We start from the raw sequence: 25,318 nt of genomic DNA, 5'->3' as shown, positions 1-25,318 counted from the left end.
GTTTTTCATAATTATGGAAAGTGTCTATTCTTTCAACTACTGAGGTGATAAGCCTTTCTGATAAGCATAATGGGATGATAAACCTAACCAGTCAAGTACTGAGCTTAGTCATGAATCACTATATGTTTAGCTATTGAGATCAATTGCACTAACTGTCATCAGTTTGCTATTACAAATACGGTGTTATGCTTTCTTTTGGGAATCATCTTGTGTTGCGAGGTTAGCCTAGTTTTCCTGTAAAATTGTGTATGTGTTTGATGGAAAAAAATCGAGAGGTTATTAAACAAAAATTATTGAAATTGTGGATGGTCTGTAGTAATTGCACCCACAAAAGGAACTGCGAAATTTTGTGTTTCAAGTGTTTTACATGTATTACCAATGGGACAGTAGAGAAGGAAAGGAAGAGGAACAGGAAACAACGCCATATAGAGAATAATTCCGTGAATTTTGGAATGGTTAAATATATTCTTCTGATTAGAATACATTTTAAACTCTCGAAAGGTACTCAAACATTATTAATTTAGGCAATTATTAATGAAGTAATCGTTATTTATTAAAAAACAGTTTCTTTTCACTTCTTGAATTAGGTACATTTCTTGCTTCTTATATTTTTCGCCTATGAACAAATATATACATCAGATTTCTCTTCTTTTGTTTTACAGTCATGGAACAACTTCCCTCTATATATTTAGGATAAGGTAGTTTAGTATTCATTAAGCAACTGGCTGGAAGAAATTTTAATGACTGTTCTCTGAATCACTTTTGGTTCTATGATTTGCTAATTTAACCTGCAATAGCCCTAGATATTAGAGTTGCTGTTTCTCTATTTACGCTCTAAATGGAACCTTCATGGGTGTAAGTAAACATTTTTTGTAAAGCATGAGCCAAGCCTGCGAAGTTTTGTTTGTGGATCATGCGAAGCTTTGTTGGGGATTGAGTATAAGTGTCAGGTTTTTTCAGACGCAGCAAAACTGGCACATTTTTTGCATTTTGTTTGTCATCTACTTCGTGGGGAGAGTCTGCAATTTTCTGGTTTTTCTCCGTTTGTAAGCGCTCTTGGACCTATATTAAAGAATATTATATTCGTATTTATATCTGTTTATATACCTAATCTTTTATTCTTAAATTATGAATTTTTTCAAAGAGTATACTGCTTTTGTAGTTTGAAAAGCGACATTTCTTGGAGTACAATCATACTTAAATGTTTTTTTTTTACTTCAGAGAGTATCAGAGCAGAAATCCAAGCTGGAAAAATCCCTCAAGGTGAAAATGCTACTTCAGCAGCCTTACCTCTTCCTCGAAATGAAGCTGCAAATGTTATGAGTGCGGAGAAATATGTGACTCCATTTGAATTAGGATGTCAGTCGAAAACACCACGAATCGTGGTTTCAGCCATGGACTGCCTCCAGAAGCTCATTGCCTATGGTCACTTGACTGGAAATGAAGTAGACCAAGGAAACAAGTCACGAAGACTTATTGATCGTTTGGTTGAAACCATCTGTAATTGTTTTACTGGTACGCAAACAGATGAAGGAGTACAGCTGCAAATTATTAAGGTATTTCTCCTGCTTATCTTGCCTGTTTGTTTATTTTGACCTTATCAAAAATTGGTATGAAAACAAAGAAAGTAAATAATAAATGAAAAGAGAAAAATCAAATAGGTGAAAAACGAGGATTTTATCAGCCAGTAGAAAAATATGAAAAACAATCAAATATTTCGACAAGGACCTCCACCAAGTCGTCCTCAGAGCTCAAAAAATAAGAAAGAGGAAAAAGAAAAAGAAAGAAACAAAGAAGAAACAACAACAAAATCTAACCTTCTTAAGTGAACTGTACGAGAGGAAAACTGCTCTTTGTTTCTTTTTTCTTTTTCCTCTTTCTTATTTTTTTGAGCAATGAGGACGACTTGGTGGAGGTTCTTGTCGAAATATTTGATTGTTTTTCATATTTTTCTACTGGCTAATAAAATCCTCGTTTTTCACCTATTTGATTTTTCTCCTTTCTTTTATTATTTCCTTTCTTTGTTTTTATACGTCATGCATAGCCAGTATGATTTCAGAACGTATTTACGTCAAAAATTGTTGCTGAATTAATCAGAAGAATAAAAAAAAGAAAAAAAATCTGAACATTTTGATTGCTTTTGGACTAGCAAGAAATATTGTCAGTCACAGTGCCGACTCATTGCCCATGATTTTACCATAATTTCCTTCAATTATTATAATGTTCTTTTTATTGGGATTTGAAAGACGTTGTAGTAGTGAAGTATAAAGTGTGGAGAATATTTGAGTATTAACAGATCTTCTGATAATGTCGGAACCTCTCCCCCATAGTGATTTAAATCCCAGCCGATAGTAAATTACGGATATTTTTTAATACAAAGATGAAACGATTTTTTTAATCATAAGGCTTGTATCCCTTATCCAACGGGATGGATCCAGTAATATCCTATATGGCTATATGCTATGTAATATTAAGTTAGAAAACTTACAAACAATATCTAAGAAAATATAATGAACAGCTGACTGAGCTTTTTCTGGTTTGGTGAAATCTTGTAATACAGTCTCTTTAATATAGGATAAGCTGTTTGTGTAAGTTGATTCTGTGGGTTGATTCTGGTGTTCGTCAAGGATGTTTACTATCTCCAATATGATTCGCAATACTTATAGATTTTGTGCATCGAGCTTGCCACTTTAGTGGAGACATTCAACTAAGCCCCGAGCATCAAATACACGACTGCGATTTCGCTGACGATATCGTTCTCGTGACTCACTGCCAAGAGGACATTCAACGTCATCTGAATTAACTAGCAGCGAAAGCTACCCCTATAGGCCTGCAGATTAATGTTGATAAAAATTAATGTATGATTAAAGCAAGGAATAAAGGAGCAAAAGGCTTTTTGAGGATTAGGGATAAAGTAACTAACATGTACTTCTTACTCCTCATTTATGTTATATTATGATGGCAGTTTTATAGGCTACATTCAAAAAGGATTGTCAGTACGATATTTTTAGTCAACTTCAAATTTGTATTGAACTAAAAAGATGTTCTCCGAAAAAGACAAAAACATAGTGTTTAGAAATTGGAAGGTTTTAGAGGCCAGTTTTATTGAATTTTACACGTATCAAAATTTGAACTTGAAATTGTAAAGTTCTCTCGATTTGTGGAATCTTTGGTTAGGAAACACGTCCGTAGGTGTTTTTTTTTCATGGGAGATTAAAACACAATTAGTCAATAATTCTAATAAAAGTGCCCAGAAGTTTGGGAAAATGTAAAAAAAATTTTGGAGGGGGGCCCAAGGCCCTACCCTGTGTACGTCCCTGTTATTACATTTGTGCTTTTGTAGAGATAAGAACTCAACATAATTCTACTCTGGCCGTAAAAAGCCTCTCAACTTGAATTAACATTCCCCCCATTGATAGTTAAGTATGTCTATAATTCTCTTCAAAGAGAAATGCATTTCTCGATAGCATTGTTTTACCAAAATGCCCTACAAACAGTGATTTTATGGCTCTAGAAATCTTTCATGAATAGCCCAAGGGTTTTTTCCAGACTAGTTTACTTATAGTTTTGACTATTTTATTGTTTTCCGAGTGCGAAATAAAAGAAAGAAATCATAACCAAGTTGGAACAATGTGTGGAAAGGTATTTGATAATTTTGACAACTTTGAATTGATACTTTTTGACGCGGTCATTTGAACATTTTAGGAATTTTTTATGCTATATGCGTCTTGTTCTAGGTCATGTTAAAAAAAAGTTAGCTTTAAAAGAGTGTTGTTTTCTCTTTGATAAATAAAATATATTTACATTGTTTGAATGATCATTTTTTAATTCATATTGGCGACCCCTTCTCTGAATCACATAGTGCGGGCACTAAAAGTAGGGTCTGCGGACTAAACCAGCCTGAAAAAAGCTCTATTGCACGTTAAAACTGCTTCCTTTTCAGAGTTCTTCTAAACTTTCTTAAAATCACGTCCCCTTCTCCTAGATGATATCCGTTATTTATTCACCTCGTGTCGGAATAAAAATGAATTTTTTTTGTCTGGTATATATAGAAAGCAATCAAATTTCCTTTTTTAATTTATTACAATCTATTGTGTAGGCTCTATTGACTATAATGACATCCCAGCATGTTGAAGTCCACGAAAAAACTGTGCTAATATCCGTGAAAACCTGCTATGACATCTATTTGGCAAGTAAGAATATTGTCAACCAGAAAACAGCAAAAGCTACCCTCACACAGATGCTGAGTGTCATCTTTCAAAGGATGGAGAATCAAGCGGTAATTGTATTTAAATAAATTAGTTTTTCTTTGAGATTTATCCTAGTCGATTTTTCGTCATGTGTAGAAAGCCCTGATTTTATAACCTATCTGATATTAGCTGAAAATATTGTTGAAAACAGGTAAGACAGTTAAGTTACCTGTTCCATTAAGCATATGCTACCTTTTAAGTCACCTTTACCTGTTTTTGGTTGTCTACAAACTGAGAGGGATAGTAGCTTTGTCTAGTGATTATTGGTAGTAGCATAGTCAGGATTCTATTTTATGTGAACTATAATTTTTTTGGCATGGGCGGGGAGTCCAGTTTAGGAAAGGGTCTTTTTCGTAACGTTTGTATGCCCAGATCGTTTATATTTGGGCTGGTTTTTAAGCAAGCACAAACACTCTTCCCCTAAATATGCCACTGGAACAGTTAGGAAGTAGTAGTGAAGCATAAATTATGGACAATATTTGAGTATTAATTGATCTTCTCTATTGTAGGAACCCTTCCCCAAATATGATTTAAACCCCAACCGATAGAAAATTAATTTTCTATGATTTAATTAATATTAAGATTTTGTTGTTTTTTCTACACCAGTATACTTCACATATGCAAAATGTGTCCTGCTGAGGAACAGTGTCATCCCCACCAAACTATACATTTTGAGCCATAAGCCATTTTCACGATTTTCAATCACGAGGAACAGCAAAGCTGGCATAAGCCTTTCTCAAAACTGTATAAAAATGATGTCTTTTCACTTGTTGATAGATAATGATGGATAATGAAGATTTTGTTGTTTTTTCTACACCAGTATACTTCACATATGCAAAATGTGTTCTGCTGAGGAACAGTGTCATCCCCACCAAACTATACATTTTGAGCCATAAGCCATTTTCACGATTTTCAACCACGAGGAACAGCAAAGCTGGCATAAGCCTTTCTCAAAACTGTATAAAAATGATGTCTTTTCACTTGTTGATAGATAATGATCACTTGTTGTGTTCATTAGGAATTGAAATGTTGATCATTCTGACACAAAACATCTTGCCACCGTGTATCTGTATCAGTGTATTTAAGACGTTGTTCTCAAATTAATGATACCTCTGAACTTTAAGTTGTGTTTTTGCCAAAATAAGCTCTCACTTTGGTTTGATTTAAAAAGAAGCAAAGTAAACTGCTGTTTTGGTAGTATTTTTTAGCCTGGTGGCTTCTCTTTGCTTGGGTCATTCCCGGCTTGAATAGTGACTGCCCAGTGACTGCCCTAAATACTAGACAGTCAGACCCTCATCCCATCTGGCCTATGCCCGCCGCTTAAAGTATGGATATATTGACAATATCTTCCAATATATAGGCAAATTTGGCTAGATATATAGGCAAATTTGGACTATATATAAACAATTTGCCTTCGTCAGTTATAATCGATAATTGTCAATTTGGCAATTATAATTGCCAAAAAGGCAAGGTAGAACCTCCAACAGGTTGAACCCACCGTGAATTAGCATGAGAGGGTTGACTCTAGTTCAGCATTGTGGAGTGACATGCATGAGAAGAAAATTTTCAAGTAAGTCAACCCGTAGTCAACCTGCGTGTGTTCCCCAGCGAGAACCTCCAACAGGTACGACTCTAGTTCGGCATTGTGAAGGGACACGCATGCACGGAGAGGTGTAGCATAAATGGGAGACAGTAACAACGGCAATCAAAGGGGTAAAATTAACCTTGACTGGGCTGCCAACTTAATTGGACAATCTGTCTTGGCTTTTTTCTACAATTGGCCATGACTTTGACTTTTCCCACAACTATTCCTTTTTTTTTTAAATTCAAAGCAGTTTGAATTTAAAAAAAAAGTTGAGCAGTTTGGGACTGCTCCTATCACTTCAGAAGTTCGCAATGGATTATCAGTTAGTTTCTGTTACGGATGCTTACATAAAATAAGATTTCGTTAGTGCGCTGTTTTTTTTTACTTTTTTGAGGGGGGGGGGGGTATAATAATTTGGGGTTGCTCATATCTTTTACCGATGCTTACATAAATTTTGTAATTACATAAGATTTTGTCAGTGCACTGTTTTATTTTTTTATTTTTTGCTACCGCTTTTATTGAAAATTGAAAGCACAATTTTAAAATACCAAAGATTAATGGAAATATGCATTTTGGCTCAGAATTAAGCAATGAAGCCCTTGGTTATAGATACAATTGAATACAATGAAGCCCTTGGTTAAAGAAGTACAAATGCCCAAAACGTGTGCGAAATTAGAACAAATACAAAGCACCAAATTGTCCATGATCCTTTGTCTCATAAGAAATGTTCAAGTGTAGTTCTCATGCTTCGAGACACATTTGTTGATATTTTTTTTTTGTGGAAGTCTTCGAAAGATCTTGTTAGCATAATTTTTCCAGTCTTTGGAACTAGTTCAGAGAACTGCACATGAAGTGTTTTTTGACAGATAGTCAATCTTTCATAGATTTACAACTGATAGCGTATAGTTCATGTAAAGCAAAACTTAATAGATTATCCAATAGGCTTCATGTGAAAACGAACTTCATTCAATAAAATCTGGAACCGAATCCAAAAATCCAATTTTAATTCGAACAAATTGAGAATCAGATCAGTGTAGACGATTGGTCGAAGGTGGGATAACTGATATAATAATGATAATAATAATTTATTTATTACCCACAAAAACACTATACAATAAGTATTAGAATTTGGAGTGAAAAGAAATTAAATACAAATAAAAAATACAAAACATACAAAAAACGGAAAATATTAACTATAGCAAAAGTTTAACAAGACGATTATAAGGAGAAAGTTGATCAAGAGCAGTACCTAAGACGTTCACTTATTGCTTTTCCAACTTCAGTGTTATATTAAGTATATTATATTTATTAATTAGGATCTGATTATGTGTCCATGGAGGAATGAAAAGAATAAACTTACAATATCTGATTTAACTACTTCCGATTCCTTTTTAAATCACTTTTTCTCAGTATGTGGAAAATTTCTGCCGTGTAAAGGGCTGAGTGATCAAAATAGTCAGAGAAGTGTTTCGCCAGTGCCCGTCTATTATATTTCCCTTGATTGGGAATAATTTCTGCATATCCAAATTGTATTCTTTTAGAAATACCTGAAATTTGCGCCAACGAAAACTGGAAAGATTATTAGTAAGGGTTTTGCCCAACCCCCGCAAAAAGTCAACAAAAGGAATAGAGAATGTTTCACAATCTCAATTATGAGTATCAATTACAGTATCACAATTAAGAGAAGACAAAGAAGTTGAAGCGAAAGAAACTCACCCTTCTTTTCGTCAAAGGTCAATCCGGGAAAAAGTGTTAGAAACAGGAGATACTATTTTGGAGAGACGAGTCCGCGTCTGACTAATCAGGAGTCCGAGTCCGACTAATCAGGAGTAAATCGTCAGCATACGCTGACGATTCACTGATTTTGATTTATTCTCCTACTGTTTCTGATTTATTTTGCCTTCTACCAAATCCAAGCATTAATACACAAAATAAAATCCGGCAGAAGACTAATATCGGTGGATATAGGAAACCAATTTCAAATTTTTTTAGCTGATTATACGTATTACACATTATGTTGATTTCCATTAGATGTGACATCCAAACATAACATTTTTCTCTTTGTAGATTGAAGAAGCAGCACGTCATAATAACGTACCAGTTGTAAGCGAAGGGGACCGAAAAACAATTAACAAACAGTCTTCTTCAACTAATCTAATCGATCAAAGTGAAACAAAACAAGTGGAAGGAGAAAATCTAAATACCAGTGAAAGTGAGGTTGAACTAAAAGAAGAGACTGAAGAAATTGCAAAAGTGACGCTATTAAATGGTGAACAAGAGGCAAATCCTGATTCTTTGACAAATCTTGAAGCAGAAGAAATTGGGACTGAAACGGTGGCAATGGCAGAGGCTTTAGTTAATGATTTAGTTGAGACTGCAATGCAAAAGAGCCCTACTGCGAATGTCAAATCAAATGGTAACTTCATCTCTCTTTCTCTCTATATCTCTCTTTATGTCTGAGCATGAGCTTTTTTAACTTTATTTGTGTTTATCTATTTTACTTTAACTCTAATTCATTTTAAGTTTTCGCCTTTCAAGAGTTTGATATCCAAATTTGGCAAGTTGAAAAACTAATCAAAAAAACAAACTCTTGTTATTACCTATGGCTTTGTTGTACGATTCATGAAAATGTGATGCACTTAATGCGTTGTAAGATGCAGAGCTGTTCCTAGAGTTGGAGGTGCCTGAAAATTAATTACAGTGCCTCCTACCCGACTCAAATATAAGCAAAAAGAAGCCGAAGTGAAAAATTTGATCAAAGTGGGCAATCCTCCAGCCACCCCCCCCCCCCCCAGCTGCAGCACCCGGCCCCCCAGCTGTGGCGCCCGGGGTAGGTGACCTGGTTATCCCTCTGGTAGCAACGGCTCTGGTAATATGCACCCTATGTGATTTATAAGATGTACAGTGCCAAAAACTCTAGATACAAAAGAAGAAAACTTCTGGGGCAGGGGGAGGGGCTTTTGCTATTTATGAATTTTATATCTCTATTTTTGAGTGTTCTTAGCAAATGTATTGCTGTGATGCTATTACTATTGTCATTAGAAACACATCCAGGACATGAATTTGCATGGTGTATTAATAACTCTAGCATCAAAAACATTTATCTGAAATTTTACTGCTTTCTTTTGTTTTTTTTAATCTATTTGTTATTTAGTGTGTTTTCTATGATTAGCACCTCTATTTACTACTCCCATTATTAAAAATTTAGTTTTAATATTGCTGTTATTATCATTAAAATATATGCGCATGCTTTTAGATGAGGTGTTAAAATCTCGAAATCGAAAAAGCAATTCCTCTTCACTGATATAATATAATAATCTTTTCTTTTTATATACTTAAGAATTTTAAAAAGAACTTTCTTGTAAAAAATTGTGTAAAAAATATATCAAGCTCCTGGAAATTGGGATTTTACGGTCCTAAAAGGGTTTGTTGAGGAGCATTAAATACTGTCCCCTGCAGTGCTTTCTTTTGTCCGTTGTATCTAGTGTTATGTGATTCCAGTCATGTATGTTTTTTTGTGATTCAGGTTTATTTTGTAGCTCTAGGACGAGAGAATGACAAACCATCTGCTGTCACGGGTGAGTCTTGTGAAGCAAACCCTGTTGGTCTAGCTGATAAAGTGTCAAACGTAGGAAGAATTCCCTCTGAAGAAAGCTTAAGCAAACAGACAGAAGACGATTGTAGTGGCTTATACTTTGGTCATATATTACAGAGGGATGCATTTTTAGTCTTTCGCTCCCTCTGTAAATTGTCAATGAAGCAAGTGACTGAAGGATATGTAGATCCAAGGTAAATATTTTTTTACGGATTTACATGGGAGGAGTTGTCATGAATTTCTTTAAAAAAAAGGAAGGAACTATAAATTTAAAAAACTAAAATCTAATTTTCTACGGAATCAATGGAGATTATTTGTCCAATCCCAAAACAGGTTTAGAATTTAAAATGGCTTCTTATGTATTTTTTCGTATAGTATCTGTACCCCCTATGATAACTAGATTCCCAATTCATGTTTACACCGTATTTCATTTGACCTTCCTTTGATGTAATTTCATTTGACTTTCGGTGTTTCATTGGACTTCGTTTCAATTGACTTTCCAAAGCCAAAACAGTGTATCTGATTCAGATACACTGATATGCTATACGTTAAAGGTCAAGCCAATATGTAATTAATTGATAGATGTTGCCGAGTTCATTTTTATAGTGTATCTGGTTTTTCACTCGACTTTCTAAAGCCAAAACAGTGTATCTGTTTCAGATACACTGTTTTGGCAATATTTTAAAGGTATTATATACCTTTAAAAATATATTTTACAGGTATATCTTTAAAATATTGCGGAAGAATAAGAATATACTCTGCGGAAAAAGCTGCGTAAGAAGCCATCCTTACCGATAAGTCTATTTTTTCGATAGCCTGGTCAAGCTTTAGTAAAAAAAAAAATGTGCTAAGTTCTATGCGAATCACAGTGGCAATTGGATGGGTAAGGATTGTTCATATACGCTTTTTTTTAACGCAGTAAGTCATGTTTCCACGCAGAGTTATATTTTGCGTTCTTTTGTAAACCTTAAAAAAATGCAAATAGACTGCTCTGGTATTCGACAGTCGAGTGCGTATTTGCTGGACATTATTCAGTAGATCTGAATATCGCCTTAGAGAATTTAAGCCTGGTTTAAACCAAAAAATGGTTTAAGAATTTAAACCATATAAATGGTCTGAGAAAAAATAAACCAGAAAAGATGAACCTTAAATCAAAAATAGCTGAAGGAGTAGATGAATATTTGCCCTACTGATTCGGATAGATCCACAGAATATCAATTTCTTATTTAATATCAGCAGATCTGCAGATATCATTACAAGATTTTCCTCCTCATAATTTCTCTGTAGTGGCTATAGCTTGTCTAAAGCAAAATTTAATGGTTGACCTAAGAGGTTTCATATAGTATTCGAAAAATGTTACTGAAAAAGTGTATAGTATTCGAAAAAGTGTAGCGAAAGGCTGGTGACTACTTGTCCCACATGCTGTGTTATACAAGGAAGGGCAATGCGATACACATGTAAATATGCTCGGAAAAAATACATTTGGCGACAGTGTCTTTTCGATGAGTAGCCTATACTTGTTTTATTTACTACTAATCACAAATGTTAACTACATCACTCACAACTGCCCAGGGAAGGTTCAAAAAACCTGACGATGGACGGCTGCAACCCTCTGAATGTAAACCATTAACAAGAATAAAAAAGAAAAGAAAAAAGGACAGTAATATTATCCTTCAATTAACCATGAATGGTTAATTCCATTCATGGAATTATATCATAAATAAAAAAAACTTCTTAATTTTCTCTCCTCTCGTAATATATCACAATATAAAGAAAAACTGGAGGACATACATCATTCCAACATCGATAGGCAAAAATAGCCGCTTGGTAATCGCGTATTTGATCTATGTTAATATTCCCTTGGCTGCTAGCTGGGCATGTGTAGTTTTTTTCTCTGGAGGGTGAGGGGAGGGTGTTTACTTACTAGAACATACTATTGGTATGAGCCCTCCATGAAATACAATTCCTTAAGTTGAGAGATGGCGACTTAGATTGCATGTAATCAAAGAGAATACAAATAGGGAATAGTCTGGTCATAAAAGGAAAAAAATAACAACAACTCAGCATTCAGAAATTAATACTTCCGGCAGCCCTGTTAAATTCTACATTGTTTTATCCAAGGATAAATTCGCGATTGCTAGTATCAAACTGCCCGAGGGGTTGCCTTTAAATTTTGAGCTAAACAGTTCTTTAAGAATTTTAAAAGGTCTGCAAAATTATAATCTCTTACCTTTGGATATGTTGTCACAAGAACTCTAGGAACATGTCTCTCAGAAATGTACCATTGATTGTCACTTAAATGTAGAAAAAAAAAGAAAAATTACTCACCTGAGAAAGTTTGAAGAACTTGTTCCAGAAAGGCACTTCAAAAAGTATTTTTGATTTAGTTTGAAAATTAGACTTGGAAATTAAATGAACGGAAATCGTTCACTATGACATCACATCATTCTCATAATGTTTCCAACAATGCTTTGGAAAACTTCCCCATGCTTTTGAATTAGCATTTCACTTTAAATATTTTATTTTTAGGTATTGGATGCGCTCCAAGATTTTAGCAATGGAACTGCTATTAGGTGTTATTCAGCAAGCTGGCAATGTATTCAAATCTCATCCTGTTTTTGTAACTGCTATCCGCCAGTATTTATGCGTGGCATTAAGCAAAAACGGAACCTCTCATGTACCAGAGGTTTTTCAACTATCATTGGCCCTTTTTCTGTCGCTGTTAGCTAACTTTAAGACGCATCTAAAAGCTCAAATCGAGGTCAGTTTTTCTTCTTTCACGGTGATTTTGTGTACTCTTATTTTCTTGATTTTAAGTTTCTTTTTCGCAATCCGCGTTTTTCTAAACTTTTCGGCATGTCCAAAATAATTATTATACTTTACGTGGAGAATAGAAATTCGTACTCGATTAAGAAACTACTAAGAAGTAGATAGGCATAGCACATAAACAACAATTAAACAGTATTTATTTCGGGCATTAGATAGAACAGGCTGTAGCAGGAGGTTTTTGCTATGGCAACTGCAATTCCGCTCACTATTAACTACGAGGGATGCTTGTAAGGGAAAACTGAAAATATGTTTTTTCACACCGTCACATATGACGGAGTGAATCGTCATAGTCTACACATTGTGCATAATTTACGAGAAATTTCCACCCACAAGAAGATTTTCCATGCTAAGGTATGGACTTTAGATCGTGAATCGCAGTTGTATAGGTTTTTAAGTGAGAAATCCGTTATATTCCAAACATTGATTGGCCAGTAGATATCAGATGATCTCGTAAAATTCCCTCACCATATCAGAGAGAACGCCATATTTATGTAAATTTTAATAAGCCTGTTTTATATAATTTTTCGAGTTATTGATATTATTGTCTTCGTTTTTTTTTAGTCTAATACAGTCACTTTTTATTCTTGAAAAAAGCACTAGAACTTTATATTTCTTATTTAATAAGTCCTCTTCTAAGTTTCCACGACCTTCTCTCAATAGAAAGTGAAAGGGAAAAAAAAAAAAAAAAAATACATAAAGGCTACATGGTTCTTTACTAAGTGGCATTTGATTTGTTTGTTGAATTTCTGTTTTCTGTGAGAGCCACAAAATGTTGGCTCAAGATGATTTGTTCTTGTATGTGTCATGAGTTGTTTTATGATCAGCAGAGTATAGGTAGCGTTTTGCGATTTATGTCAGAATGCAAAAGGAGTCCTGCCATCTAGATTCTCTGTGATAAAAAAACCACCCGATACACCAGGGCTACACCCGATACGTACCTCGAGTAGTGTCCAACTGCACATGTCAAAAACCCGTGTGTATTGGTTTACATGTTTCAATACAGTATATAAAATGCAGTTTCTCAAGCCCAGATTTTGAATCATTAAATGCCATGTATAAGTCGCTAACCTAGGGACGACTTTAATACGTGACCGCAAGACAAATTCCTGTTTATACCTGTTTATATTTTGTCTTCCCTCGGTCTACAGTGGTGTGTTTCCTTAAGAAAAAAGAAAGATCATTTTGCATATTCATATGTAATTTTTGATCACATTGGGCATTTGTATACATTCAAGTATTCCGATTCAACTAATAATACTCAACCCATGAATTATGTAGTTTAAAATATTTGAAAAAGAAAACACATCTAATAGATAAACCTAGGATTTGCAAGCCAAAATATGCATGTTTTTACCCAGAATCATGACTTTTGTCAAAGTTTGTTCATCAAGAAGTCCTTTGACGCATGTTGGATCGACGTCAATATTCTTATGTAGCCAACAGAGCAACAAAAACGATTGAAAAGATTTGTCAGAAAATCCTAAATATATGTACGAAATATACAAAAATATGAACTAGAAAAACAAACACAACTTAGAAACAATAGCGATTTTTTTTCTTATGTTTCATATGTTATGTTGTATTTGTTTTGAGATGGAAAAGCAGTGTGGTCTTCGTCGTTCTAAAGAATCAAAAAGAATGTCTGGATTGATAATGAGAAAACAAGCTTGAATTTGCTGCTAATGATTCTCAGATTTCTTGACGTCTTCAAGTTTCTGCCATTAATGTGGTATTTGTGTATGTATCGTGTGCTATTTCTGTTTTTAAAGCACCAGCTTATAAATATATTTGAATGTTCTTTCTTTTTTTTTGTAGCAGACTTCAAGGAAGCTAATTTCTGTTGTATTTTTTCTTATGTTAAGATAAAAGTAAAAGATGCGCTCTTGCACGTTACTTGAAGTAAATTTTATTGGATTGGAAGTTTTATGTCATGTCAGGTAAATGTGACATAAAACCTTACAATTATATGTCTGGTTTTATGTCATGACAAACCAGGATATAAGATGTGAGCCAATGCTAAATTTCGAAGATATTGTAAAAAATTGAACGGAAATGGTAAACTTTTTTAAAATGAGAATACCTTACATTGTCGATTGATTATAACAAATATAAACTGCTTAAATACATTATTTTTTTTCTTTTTTTGACTTCTTTTTTTGATAAACCGTATATTGTATTGGAACACCATTTTTATATGTCAAAATACGTTCTAGTACTAGTACAATCTAGTACAGATTAGAAACGGATTCCACAAGTTTCTGACAGCCAAAACCATTAATACGCGCTAGTACAATTTAGTTCTAGTATTTTTATTTTTCTTTAAGGTATTTTTTCGTGAGATATTTCTTAGCATATTGGAGACAACCAGTAGCAGCTTTGAACACAAATGGCTGGTGATCAACGCCTTAACTCGAATCTGTGCTGATGCTCAGTGTGTTGTTGACATCTATGTTAACTATGACTGTGATTTGGCCGCTGCTAACATTTACGAAAGGTAAGGCAGAATTTGTTCATATTGCTAAATTTGCACCTTTAAAAAAATAAATTTGAGTTTGCTTTTTTTTCCTTTTTTTGTAAAGAGTCGTTGGTGCGATGGAACTACTAGTTTATATTTTCATATTCTGGCCTGGAAATAAGACTTGCTATTGGGTTTAAATTAATTTGCCTTATTATAGACACAAACAAAAATTTTTTATTTTATTTTGCATTATTCGGTTGCTTTCTTTTAATTGTTGAAATTCTGCTACTGAAACCAGTAACGTTAACTGTACAATAGATTTGTACAGAAAATACCAAGAAAGGTAAAAATATTGGTCTCTCCATGAAGATATTAGGGATTTTCAAAGTCATGGTTGCTTCATACGTCTAAACCTATTAAATAACCATAGTAACATAGTAACTGAGCTTTACCCATAGTAACTGATAATTTGAAAATTGAAAATATGTGAAAAAAGAAAATTGTTAAAAATGAAAAATAAAGAGTAATCCGAGAATATATTAGGGAATTTAAAATAAAAACTATGAAATGACATAGTTTTTATTTACCAAAAATATTGACAAAAGCCAAATTTACTACACATTAATTTGGGTGTTCTTTGCCAAAACCTGGTATCTACATAGAAACTTGATTTTGAGTTAAGGACAAACCCCTAATTTCAACATTGCAAGTTTAATGGCGGAATTTGAGTTTTTCTATCTTTTATACATTCTGAGTTACGACCTTGTATCTACAGATTAAAAAAGGATTCCACAAGTTTCCCACAGCCAAAACCATTAGCACACACTAGTTACATAGACTATTAGTACATATAAGCCAAAGTGCCAAAAATATATAATAAATTAACATAACTTAATATATACGTCCAGTTGAAATCAGAGTTAGTAAGATTGGAAGAAAAAAGAATACGGAAAACCTTAAACGGGATTCTTTATTCTTATCTGTCTATCCTGTTCCAAAAATTGAAAAAGATCCTTATTTTGCGATTTTCTTGAAAGCTTAGAAAATTGCAAATACTAATTTTGGGCAAAGGAGAAAAGAATTTTTTTAAAAGCAAATATCAGTAGTTCATACCTGGCTCTAATATTTGATATGTGATTCTGAGTCATTTAGTGGGTTTACTGTAATTTTTGTTGGTATGTTTTTTTTTGTAATTTTTGTTGGTATAAATAAGTGATATAAGATGTAGTCTTTCTTCTTTTCTTATGTATTTCTCATTTATTTTAGGAACTTTTCATCCAATTAATGTTTTTTTTAGTCTTATGTAAATTTTTCATCCTTTTTATGTGTTCTTTTTTCATAATTTCAATTTCCATGAAAATTTTGACTTAATAAACTAGCCCATACACAAAAAATAGGGGATATATTTAAAATGAAGGGAAAAAAAGGTTCAAAAGCCAGCGGAAAAACGGAATCTCTTCATAAATGATTGGTATTTAATATTGATGTTTGAAAGTGGCTTTAAAGGTCGAAATGTTGGAATTGTTGATAAAAGATCGCAACAGTTAAATAAAGCAGCACAACACTAGCCAACGTCTGCAGCATGCCAATACTAAACACCATCCAAGCAATGCCTGCAGGTTTTGATTTTTCTCTCCATTAAAAAAGTTCGGCTCAAACTGCTTTGCTGTGGTATGTGATATGCTGTGAGCGTCAAAATAAAAACATATCATGAATAAAAAACAAAATTTTGAGCTATACAAGTTAACAATTTGAAATTTAAATCTTTAACCGGAAAAAGTTGTAATAGAGTTTTTAGTCCAGACAAATCGAAACAAGAATTTTTTGGGCTTCTCAAACTGCGTTAGTAAAATAGAACAATTGCAGTATAGTATAGTATACCTATTTTGAAACTTCTGAAATAAAAGAAGCGTTTGTAGTGGGTTTTGATTCTTAATGGATCACTCCTCCGAGATACACCAAAGTCCTCTTAAAACTCATACTTTGACTTTTTTTTTTTTTTTTTTTTTTTTTTTTTTTTTTTTTTTTTTTTTTTTTTTTTTTTTTTTTTTATGTGAAACAAAGAAAAGTGTTATTTTCTTTTTGACTCTTCCCAACTATAGCTTACGGATTTCTGAAATAGTTTAATTGTTCTGGTTTATCCTCCCTGGTGGTATCTTTCCTCTTTCTAGCGTCTATTGTAGGTTTTGGCCATTCCTTGTTTTTTTTCTCCCATGTCTGTTATAATTATGTATTGATATTTTCACCATTTGACTCCGTTTATATGCTCTTTCGTGTTTTGTTCTGACTACTTTTCTTGATCTTTTTTTTTCTGCTTTTCTCATCCCTGTTGCCTTGATTTGATTTATTAGTGTTTTCGGTTTTTACGTTATCAACTTAATGCCGTTTTTTGATATTTTAGACTTGTGAATGCACTGTCAAAGATTGCTCAAGGTCGACATTCAGTCGACATTGGTGCTACTCCTAATCAAGAAAAAGCATTACGAATTAAAGGTTTGGAGTGCCTAGTTTCAATTCTCAAATGCATGGTAGAGTGGAGCAGAGAATTGTACGTCAATAGCCATGCTCTTTCAAATCTTGGTAAGTTCTTTATACTTGATTGCCATTGACAATGAAAACTCAATTGTGAAAATTCAAGGTGATGTTACGGAAAAAGAATTTACGCCATGTAACATTACCTAGCAGTCTTAAAGGTGATTATAGATAATATCATTGAGGCGGTAAATTTCTATTCGGTGTCTTATTGTGTTTGGCTATTACCGGTAAAGCCCTGGAATACTTACTAATAAGACTAAAATTTGTAGACTGGGGTTAAAGGAGTTTCATCAGCAAGTATGGTTCATCTTTTGTGGCGAAATATCTATAACGGAGCTTCTATATTGTTAGGTTTATTCTCTCTTCGGTAAAGTAACCTCTCTTTTTACTTTTAAAATCAAAAGCTAAGGTAAAATAGAGGCAGGCGAACTTGGAAACATAATCTAACAGTTTTTGTTCATGGGGGGAAGATAAAAATTTGCAAAAAGTTATAATGTATGTTTGGTTAATTTGCTTTTCGAAATGCAGCGGATAATTTCGTATCGGAAGACATTCATTTTGGAATGGCTCCGTTTTGGAATATAGTAAATGGAATTTCGTTGGGTGTTCTTTGAGCTAAAGATATGGAAACAATTTTGTTTTTCTTTGCTTACTATTGGCAGGAACCAGACGAAGAACTGTTCTGCCCTGCACCAATGGACTATGGAATTACTTCCGGCGACCACTTCGATATGTGTGGTACAGCTTCCCCGACGATCCTCAGCCAGTCTCTGTTCCATCTCCTAACATGCCTCCAGAAGCCTGCCCATGGCTCAAGATCCTCTTCGAATATTTGCCAAAGATGTTTCTTCTGTCCTCCCCCATGTCATCTCCAGGATGGTGCTGGCTTGCAGATGAGGTCGTCTCGACATATAATTTCTTTGATTTAACGCAAGGTGTGGCCAAGGAGCTTGAGGTGACGTTTTTGATAACGAAAGGTAGCTCTTCAGAGTGGCCACAACGGCTTCTTACTTCGCTATTGGGAATTATAGACCATCTGTTGATTCAGAGTATACAGCGAAAACAGCGGTGATCGAACGCATCCTAGGTTTAGTCTTTTCTGCCGTATGCGGCTATGTATCGTCTGCGTACAGTAGTACAGCTATAACGGATGCTATGTAGACTCTGACTTTTTCTTTGTCGAGGTTTCATGTCTGGCCCATATTGCATTTTTTTGACTGGTGAAGACTCACCGCTCCTTTGATAAGCGGACAGAAATATATTTTCCACCTCCGCCATCTTCTACTAAACTAGACCCAAGGTACTTGAATTCTTCAACGTTTTCAATTGGGATTGCTGTCCAATATGATTTGATATGAAGTAGAATGGCTGATGGCCATCACTTTTGTCTTGGAGCTGCTTATGGTGTGTCAGTGCACTTCGAAACCTTGGAGACATCATCAACTAACTCTTGTAAGCCGTTGGTGGTGGTTTACAGCAAGGCAACGTCGTCTGCAAAATCTAGGTCTATCAGAGGTTGAAGAAAACCATCCAGTTGTCCAAAGGCAACTCCACTGTGATTTCTCAGTGTATTATCCTGTCTACATCAATTTCAGTCTTCCCTAACTCCTGTGAAGTGCCACACGCTTCTATAAAAGTGATCTTTAGATAGAAACCTCCTAGAAGAACGTTTTGGTTTTTCAATCATTTTTTAAAAATCAATTTTTCGGTCATTTTAAAAGCACAAGATGAGCCCAGTAGTTTCGAGCTCAATGATATATCATCAGTATTATTATTAAGTTAATATTGAATTACATTTTTCTGTTGCTCATTGAGAAAATATTTATGTATGAATATATGAAACATCATTCTCATCGGAGCTCAAAGACTGGATTTAGGACTTTTCTTCAAATTTAATTTGTTCTTGCTCTTAGTGACCGTTCGAGTTCAGGAAAAAAGATATAATTTTTGTTTTTACAGCCTTTTGCTGCTTAGTTTCTGGTATAAATTTTATGATTACAAAATAAACAATTTAGCATAAAGAGCTAAAAGAAAATCCTGAGGCAGATTTGAGCTTTGGATTGGAACCAGTTAAATCACTTGCATTTAGCTTAGAAGTGAGGATGTTTCATCAGTCAGTTATAAATCAGTGAAATTTCTTTCTCGTTTTTAAAACAAATCTGAAAAGGATATCAGTAGTATTGATAAATAAAGAAAAGAGAAAAAACATGATAAAATACAACTCAAAACGCCAAAAAAATAGAAAACACTTCTAGCAAAATGACTAAAACTACCAGAAAGTTACAAATTATGGAAACAAAACGAAAAAATCGTGGGTTTCATCAAGAGAACTTCTAAAAATTATTCTCTCTATCAATATCGGCTGTAAGAGGATCAGTAGTTCAATATTTAGCTGCTACTCTTTATTTACCGGTCTATGGTGGAGATTAAGAAGGGTGATTATAATATTAATAGTAATAAGAACAAAGAGTTCTGTTGTCCCTTTCCGACTGGATGGGTCAGATGGGAGACATCCCTAGCCTGGAAAGATCCTCAGTGCTAAAAAAAAAAGCGGACCTATTAATAATAATAATTTATTTCTTACCCACTTACAAAAGGGAAAAAGTGGAGTACAAGGAGAAAAACAAAGAACTACAATTAACACAAAGAACACAAAAAAAAAACCCACAAAAACAAATAACACAAATATGAGAAAAAAAATATAACAATTTAGCAAAAGAGGCGGATAAGATGATTGTTAGGACCAAGACAGATTGGCGCTTCATCAATTAAATTTGAACTTAGTTTTTCCACTGAAAGAACAATATCTGTTGCCTGATATTTACTAATTAATTTCGGTTCCGAAATGATCGTGGTAAATAAAGTAGGAACTTTAAATACCGATAGTAATCCGTCTTGACCCTCTTTACGTCACCTTTATTGGAAAGCATAAAAAATCCAGCACAGAAAAACACAGAATGGTCGCAGAAACTCGAGTACAGCTTTGTAAGTGCTTGTCGCCGGAAATGTCCACGATTTCCAACAATTTTAGAATACCCCAGTTTAAGCTTAAATTGAATATCCCGAATCATCTGAAAACGAAAAGAACTTAAAGAATTGCAAACAGAAATCCCAAGCCATCGAAAAGAAGTAACTTGTGGTACGGAAAAAGAAATGCAATCCAAAGGATGAGACGAACTAACCCCATTAAATATAAGAAATTCACATTTATCTACATTTAGCAATAATCCAATTCTTGCAAATGCATCAGCAACGGATCGGACAGAACGCGCTAAACCGGTCTCAGTTCGGCTAATAAGAAGCAAGTCGTCAGCATAAGCTAAGTATGATACGTCTGTGAATCCTGTAAAACAAGAACTATGTATACCAGACAAAACATTTTCAATAGAAGCATTAAAGATATGAGGAGAGAGAACTCCTCCCTGTCTCACTCCACACTTGACTGGTATATGTCCGAAAAAATCACCATTTCCTGACTTTAATCTTAAATAAGAATTTGAATGCCAAAACCAGAATCACAGACGCATTCACACCAAGCTGACTAAGAGTATACCAAGTCTGAGCATGGCAAACACTATCGAATGCTCTAGATATATCAAGGGTGCAAAAATAAAGACTATAACTATTCCGAGTGGCTTCCTTAATAAGCTGCGCTAAAACACGATGGGCATGTTGACAGCTCAGACCTGACCGGAAGCCTAACTGGTTAGCCTCATAATTAACAAATTCATCGATATGTGGGAGTAGAATATACTCAAATAATTTACTTAGAGTACAGGCGACAGTAATTGGCCTGTACGAATTACACGAATTTAGATCTTTTCCTTTCTTTAATATAGTAGTAACACTTCCTCATAAAAATGAATCAGGAACAATAGACCTTGAAAGGCACATCTGAAATAATAACTGAAGTCGACATTGACAAAGGAGAATTCTTCTTTCTTGATGCTCACTTGAAAAGGTTGCTTTTTTGTGTTTTTTTTTTAAATTTTATTTTCTTGTCACCACCGAGGACGACTTGGCGGAGGTCTATTGTGATTTTTTTTTCCCATCGTTTTGTTCGCTCGCTGAAAATCAAGCTCATTTGTTTTGTTTTTTCTTTTAATTATTTTTACATATTTTCTAGGTTTTATTCAAACATCGTGCAAGTGTAAAGCCCGACTAAAATGTATACCCGTTATAGTATCAGTCAAAGTGATTGTTAACTCCTTATTTGGATTTCTCTTTTACTAACTTTTTTGGCCTGTTTTATTTCAGATTTTTGTTCACAAGTTTGTTTAAAATCTTTTTTGTTCCAAATCTTGGTATTGACGTTTCAAAAGGCTTATTTACTAATTTGCGATTCGTACGAAATTTGATGTTAAGCTAATAATTGAAAAGAAAAAACACAGCCATTTTCAAAACTTGCTCAGTCTGGAAACATGTCAAAGCACATGAAATAATTTATATTTTCATAATTAGAATTTGATATGAAAACTTCATGACCCGTGGTAAAGAAGATATTCTGAGGGCGATTGGGCTAGTCGATAATGTTTTTGTCTGTTTGTTGATGACGTTGCTTTGTTATATTTTATTTTTGAAATTTGTTATCGTTAATTAGTATTTTTCTTTTCTTTTTAACAATAATGGCTATCCCTGGATTTAATAAACTAGTTTTTGATAGATAAGTCTAAGCTCTTTTATACAACATGTTTTTTTTTGCCTAATCATCAAGTGTAGTGTGCCTTATACTGTGTTCAACTTTTAGGAGCTGAAAGTAAGAACAAGGATGTTTCCGAGGATTCGGACTCTGGGAAAGGTACAATGGTATCATATGGAAGTGTGAATTCTTTGTCTAGTTCAGCTAGTTTTCCAAATGCAGCTCTTCAGGGACAAGAGGATAATCCTGAGCAGTTTGAGGTCCTAAAGCACCAAAAAGAGATTTGGGAGCAGGTCAATACTATGTTTTATATCAATTTAATGTTTTCTTTTTGAGGATGACAGGATTATTGTAAAAAGAGAAAATATTTAAAGTTTGTTTAAGGTACTGTGTAAAGATAACGATGTGTAAATGTGCTAATATAAATAAGGGAACACACTTGGCGTTTTTTACCGATTGGATTTTTTACCGTCGCCGCCGTACCAGTAGAAGTGAATAGGATGTTATTGCGAATTACACATTGGGCGGTAAAATAAACGATCTGTTTGTTTAACGCCGACGGTAGCAATGTAGCCGCCCAGTGTCGGGACAATAAACAATCGGTTTTTTTCACCACCTCCACCCTGACTGGGGTTCATATAACCAAATGCACGCTTGCGCACTCGTTGCCCACTCTGCTGACGACTGTTGTTGTGTTTGTGTTGAGAGATTGTGTTTGCAGAGAGTATATAATGAAAAAACTAAACTGGAAATCATCAATGAGTTTCTTTTCCTGGGAAGGGAGAAAGCCATTGTAAAAAAAAAGAAAAAGTTAGATAATTTGGTTAGGAAGTGCCTAGAAATTCAAGGAAGTTTGAAGTGACAGGGGGCTTGACCCAAATTAGCACCTGCCTTCGACCTTAAACAAATAAAACCCCAGATATAATAAATCGAAGTGATTACAAATCTTATTTATGTATCCTAAACCAAGTACTATTTCAGCAGAATTTGAATTCATTTTAATTAAGAAAAGTTACATATTAGTTTTCAGAATAGCTTCTGGTTTAACTACTCCCTCCCTCCCCCACTCCTCGACATGGAGTTAATTCACGCTAATATAAAGGGGAGGGGGCACACAATGTACTTTTCGATGTGTAGGTGGGAGGGGAGCAAGTTTGTCGCTTTTTCAATTATTTTCAATGAAAATAAAAAAAAAGGCTTTGTTACTGAATAATTAGTCCTAAACTTGTACCTGCTTAACATGCAGCTGCATCGGGAATTCAACTTACCTCAAGAATTGTATCAAATGAAGAAGCAAATCCAGTTTTTGCTATGTGGGAGGTAGCAGCTTAACATGCAGCTGCATCGGGAATTCAACTTACCTCAAGAATTGTATCAAATGAAGAAGCAAATCCAGTTTTTGCTATGTGGGAGGTAGCAAAGGGATCTCAGCTTGCTTCAGACGCCTTCTGCTTCATTAGATGCCTTGTCTCCATTTAAAGTAAAAAAGAATCAATTACAAAGAAGGTTAGGGACTACTAAACTTGACCTATCTTTTGTATCCCAGCCACAGGTTTTCTCATTGTTCAATTTGTTGAATTCTTTAGTAAATATCTTAATCACTGTTTAAATTAACGTTCGATATTTGGCACTCACGCTATAACCCGAAAAAGGGCAAAAACAGTGGACGTGGTGAGATTGGCTTCTGAAATCCTTACATATGGGATTGAAGATCAAAGAACGATAAAACCTTAAAATTGCAATTTATTTGATAAATTTCTTTTCATTGCTTGAATTGCATAATTTATATTATTTTTCATTAAAAAAACTTTTTCCGCAAAATAAGTTTTTCTTGGAAAAGTAAAAAACTCCATTAAACTAAAAATGAGCAAAATAGAACCAAATAATCTACCAAGCATAAAACTACCACAAATCAGCGTCAATAAATAAATGAAACCCAAAACAAGCACAAATTAAAATAAATAACTGAGTCAAGCTAAAAAACGAGCAGAAATTATGATGATTAGGGCTCACAGCCCCTATGCCTTCTCAAAGCCAGAATATGATTTGCACTTAACTGAAAAAAATACAAATGACTGTGCGTTGTCAGTTCAGTATACATATGCTCATATTTATTCTTTAAAATCTTACAATTGTTTTATTTAATAAAATTATAAAAACGAAACATTAAAAAAAAAATTAAGTTATACCCCCAGTGCCTAACTACAGCCCTTACCACAGGGCTCTGGGGGGTTGTGCCAACCCTGGAGGCATTGGTATATGTTCTTCAGACTATTTTGTTTTAAAATGGATATCTCACAATTCCAACCGGATGCGTTTCACGAAAAGAGTGGAAGTTAGGGGTGGGGCTAGTTGACTTCCATCACTTTTGACTTTTAGAGAGGAACTAAAACTTGCAATTTTTAAACAAATGAGCCACCTCTAAAGTTTATACAACCACCCATTCCATAAAAAACTTTAATGCCCCTGGGGCATAACTTACAACCCTTGCCCCAGGCTCTAGCACTTTGTAATAACGCCAAAACTTTTGTTATATGATCTTTGGATTGTTCTGAATAAAATTACTGTCAAAATTTCCATTGTCTGCATTTTGGGAAAAAACGACGTGTGCGGGGAAGTGGTGGACCAGCTCTCTGATCACTTAGAATCTTAAAAAGGACACTGAAACTTCTGATTACCTTCCAAAGAGACCCCTCTGAAGTATATACGACTACATTCTTTTTTTTATCAAAAACCTTATTTGCCCCCAGGGCGTAACTTACAGCCCTTGACCTGATGATTGCGGGGTGGTTGTCATCCTCAAAGACATAATTTCCGGACCCTTCGACTATACAGAACAAAATTGCTATCTAAACATTTTGATTGAATGTATTTGGGGAAATGATGAGCGTTGAGAGGTGAGGGGCTGGTTGCTCTCAAATCACTTTTGACTCTTAAAAAGGACATTATAACATCCGGTTTCAAAGGAAATAAGCTCCAGCTGAAGTTTTTATGACCAGCCATTCCATAAAAACCTTATATACCTCAAGGGCCTAATTTACAAGCCTTGCACCAGGGCTCTTGGGTGGGGGGGGGGTAACCCCAGAGGCATTGTTATATTTCTTTAGCCTATTTAGAACAAAACAGCTTTGTCACAATTTCAATCAGATATACATCAATTTCGAAACTTTCAACCACGCTGAATAAAATGGCGATCTCAAAATTTCAATTGGATATGTTAGGTGAAATGATGGGCGTAGGAGGGGCTGATTGCCCTGCAATTACTTTTGACTATCGAAGAGGGCACTAGGCCTTTTAATTTCCAATCGAATGAGCCCTTTTTGAATTCCTTCTATACGAAGTGCCGTGGTCTGAAACAAACAAAGTAAAAATAAAATAAATGAATAATACATTGTGCCGACATCGTACTTTACTTAGCCAGCGCTAT

General features: G+C 34.5%; 1 protein-coding gene across 5 annotated transcripts in view; it reads left to right on the top strand.

Annotated features, from left to right (window-relative positions):
• Positions 1-25,318, top strand: part of LOC136032951 (brefeldin A-inhibited guanine nucleotide-exchange protein 1-like) — a 144,233-nt gene that overhangs the window by 20,759 nt on the left and 98,156 nt on the right. For 4 of the 5 annotated variants that reach the window (XM_065713435.1, XM_065713433.1, XM_065713431.1 and 1 more), the window contains exons 3-10: positions 1,222-1,556; positions 4,100-4,279; positions 7,903-8,251; positions 9,375-9,624; positions 11,960-12,191; positions 14,584-14,753; positions 17,119-17,297; positions 22,000-22,184. In XM_065713435.1, coding sequence (XP_065569507.1) covers positions 1,222-1,556; positions 4,100-4,279; positions 7,903-8,251; positions 9,375-9,624; positions 11,960-12,191; positions 14,584-14,753; positions 17,119-17,297; positions 22,000-22,184 — 1,880 coding nt within the window. Of the gene's footprint in view, positions 1-99; positions 220-1,221; positions 1,557-4,099; positions 4,280-7,902; positions 8,252-9,374; positions 9,625-11,959; positions 12,192-14,583; positions 14,754-17,118; positions 17,298-21,999; positions 22,185-25,318 lie in introns of those variants that run through there. The other variant, XM_065713434.1, reaches the window with a different exon arrangement.

Source organism: Artemia franciscana, chromosome 11 (assembly GCF_032884065.1).
Source record: "Artemia franciscana chromosome 11, ASM3288406v1, whole genome shotgun sequence".
Classification (NCBI taxonomy): Eukaryota; Metazoa; Arthropoda; class Branchiopoda; order Anostraca; family Artemiidae; genus Artemia; species Artemia franciscana.
Note: the sequence above shows the minus strand (reverse complement) of the source record. Positions and strands in the feature narration are given on the sequence as shown.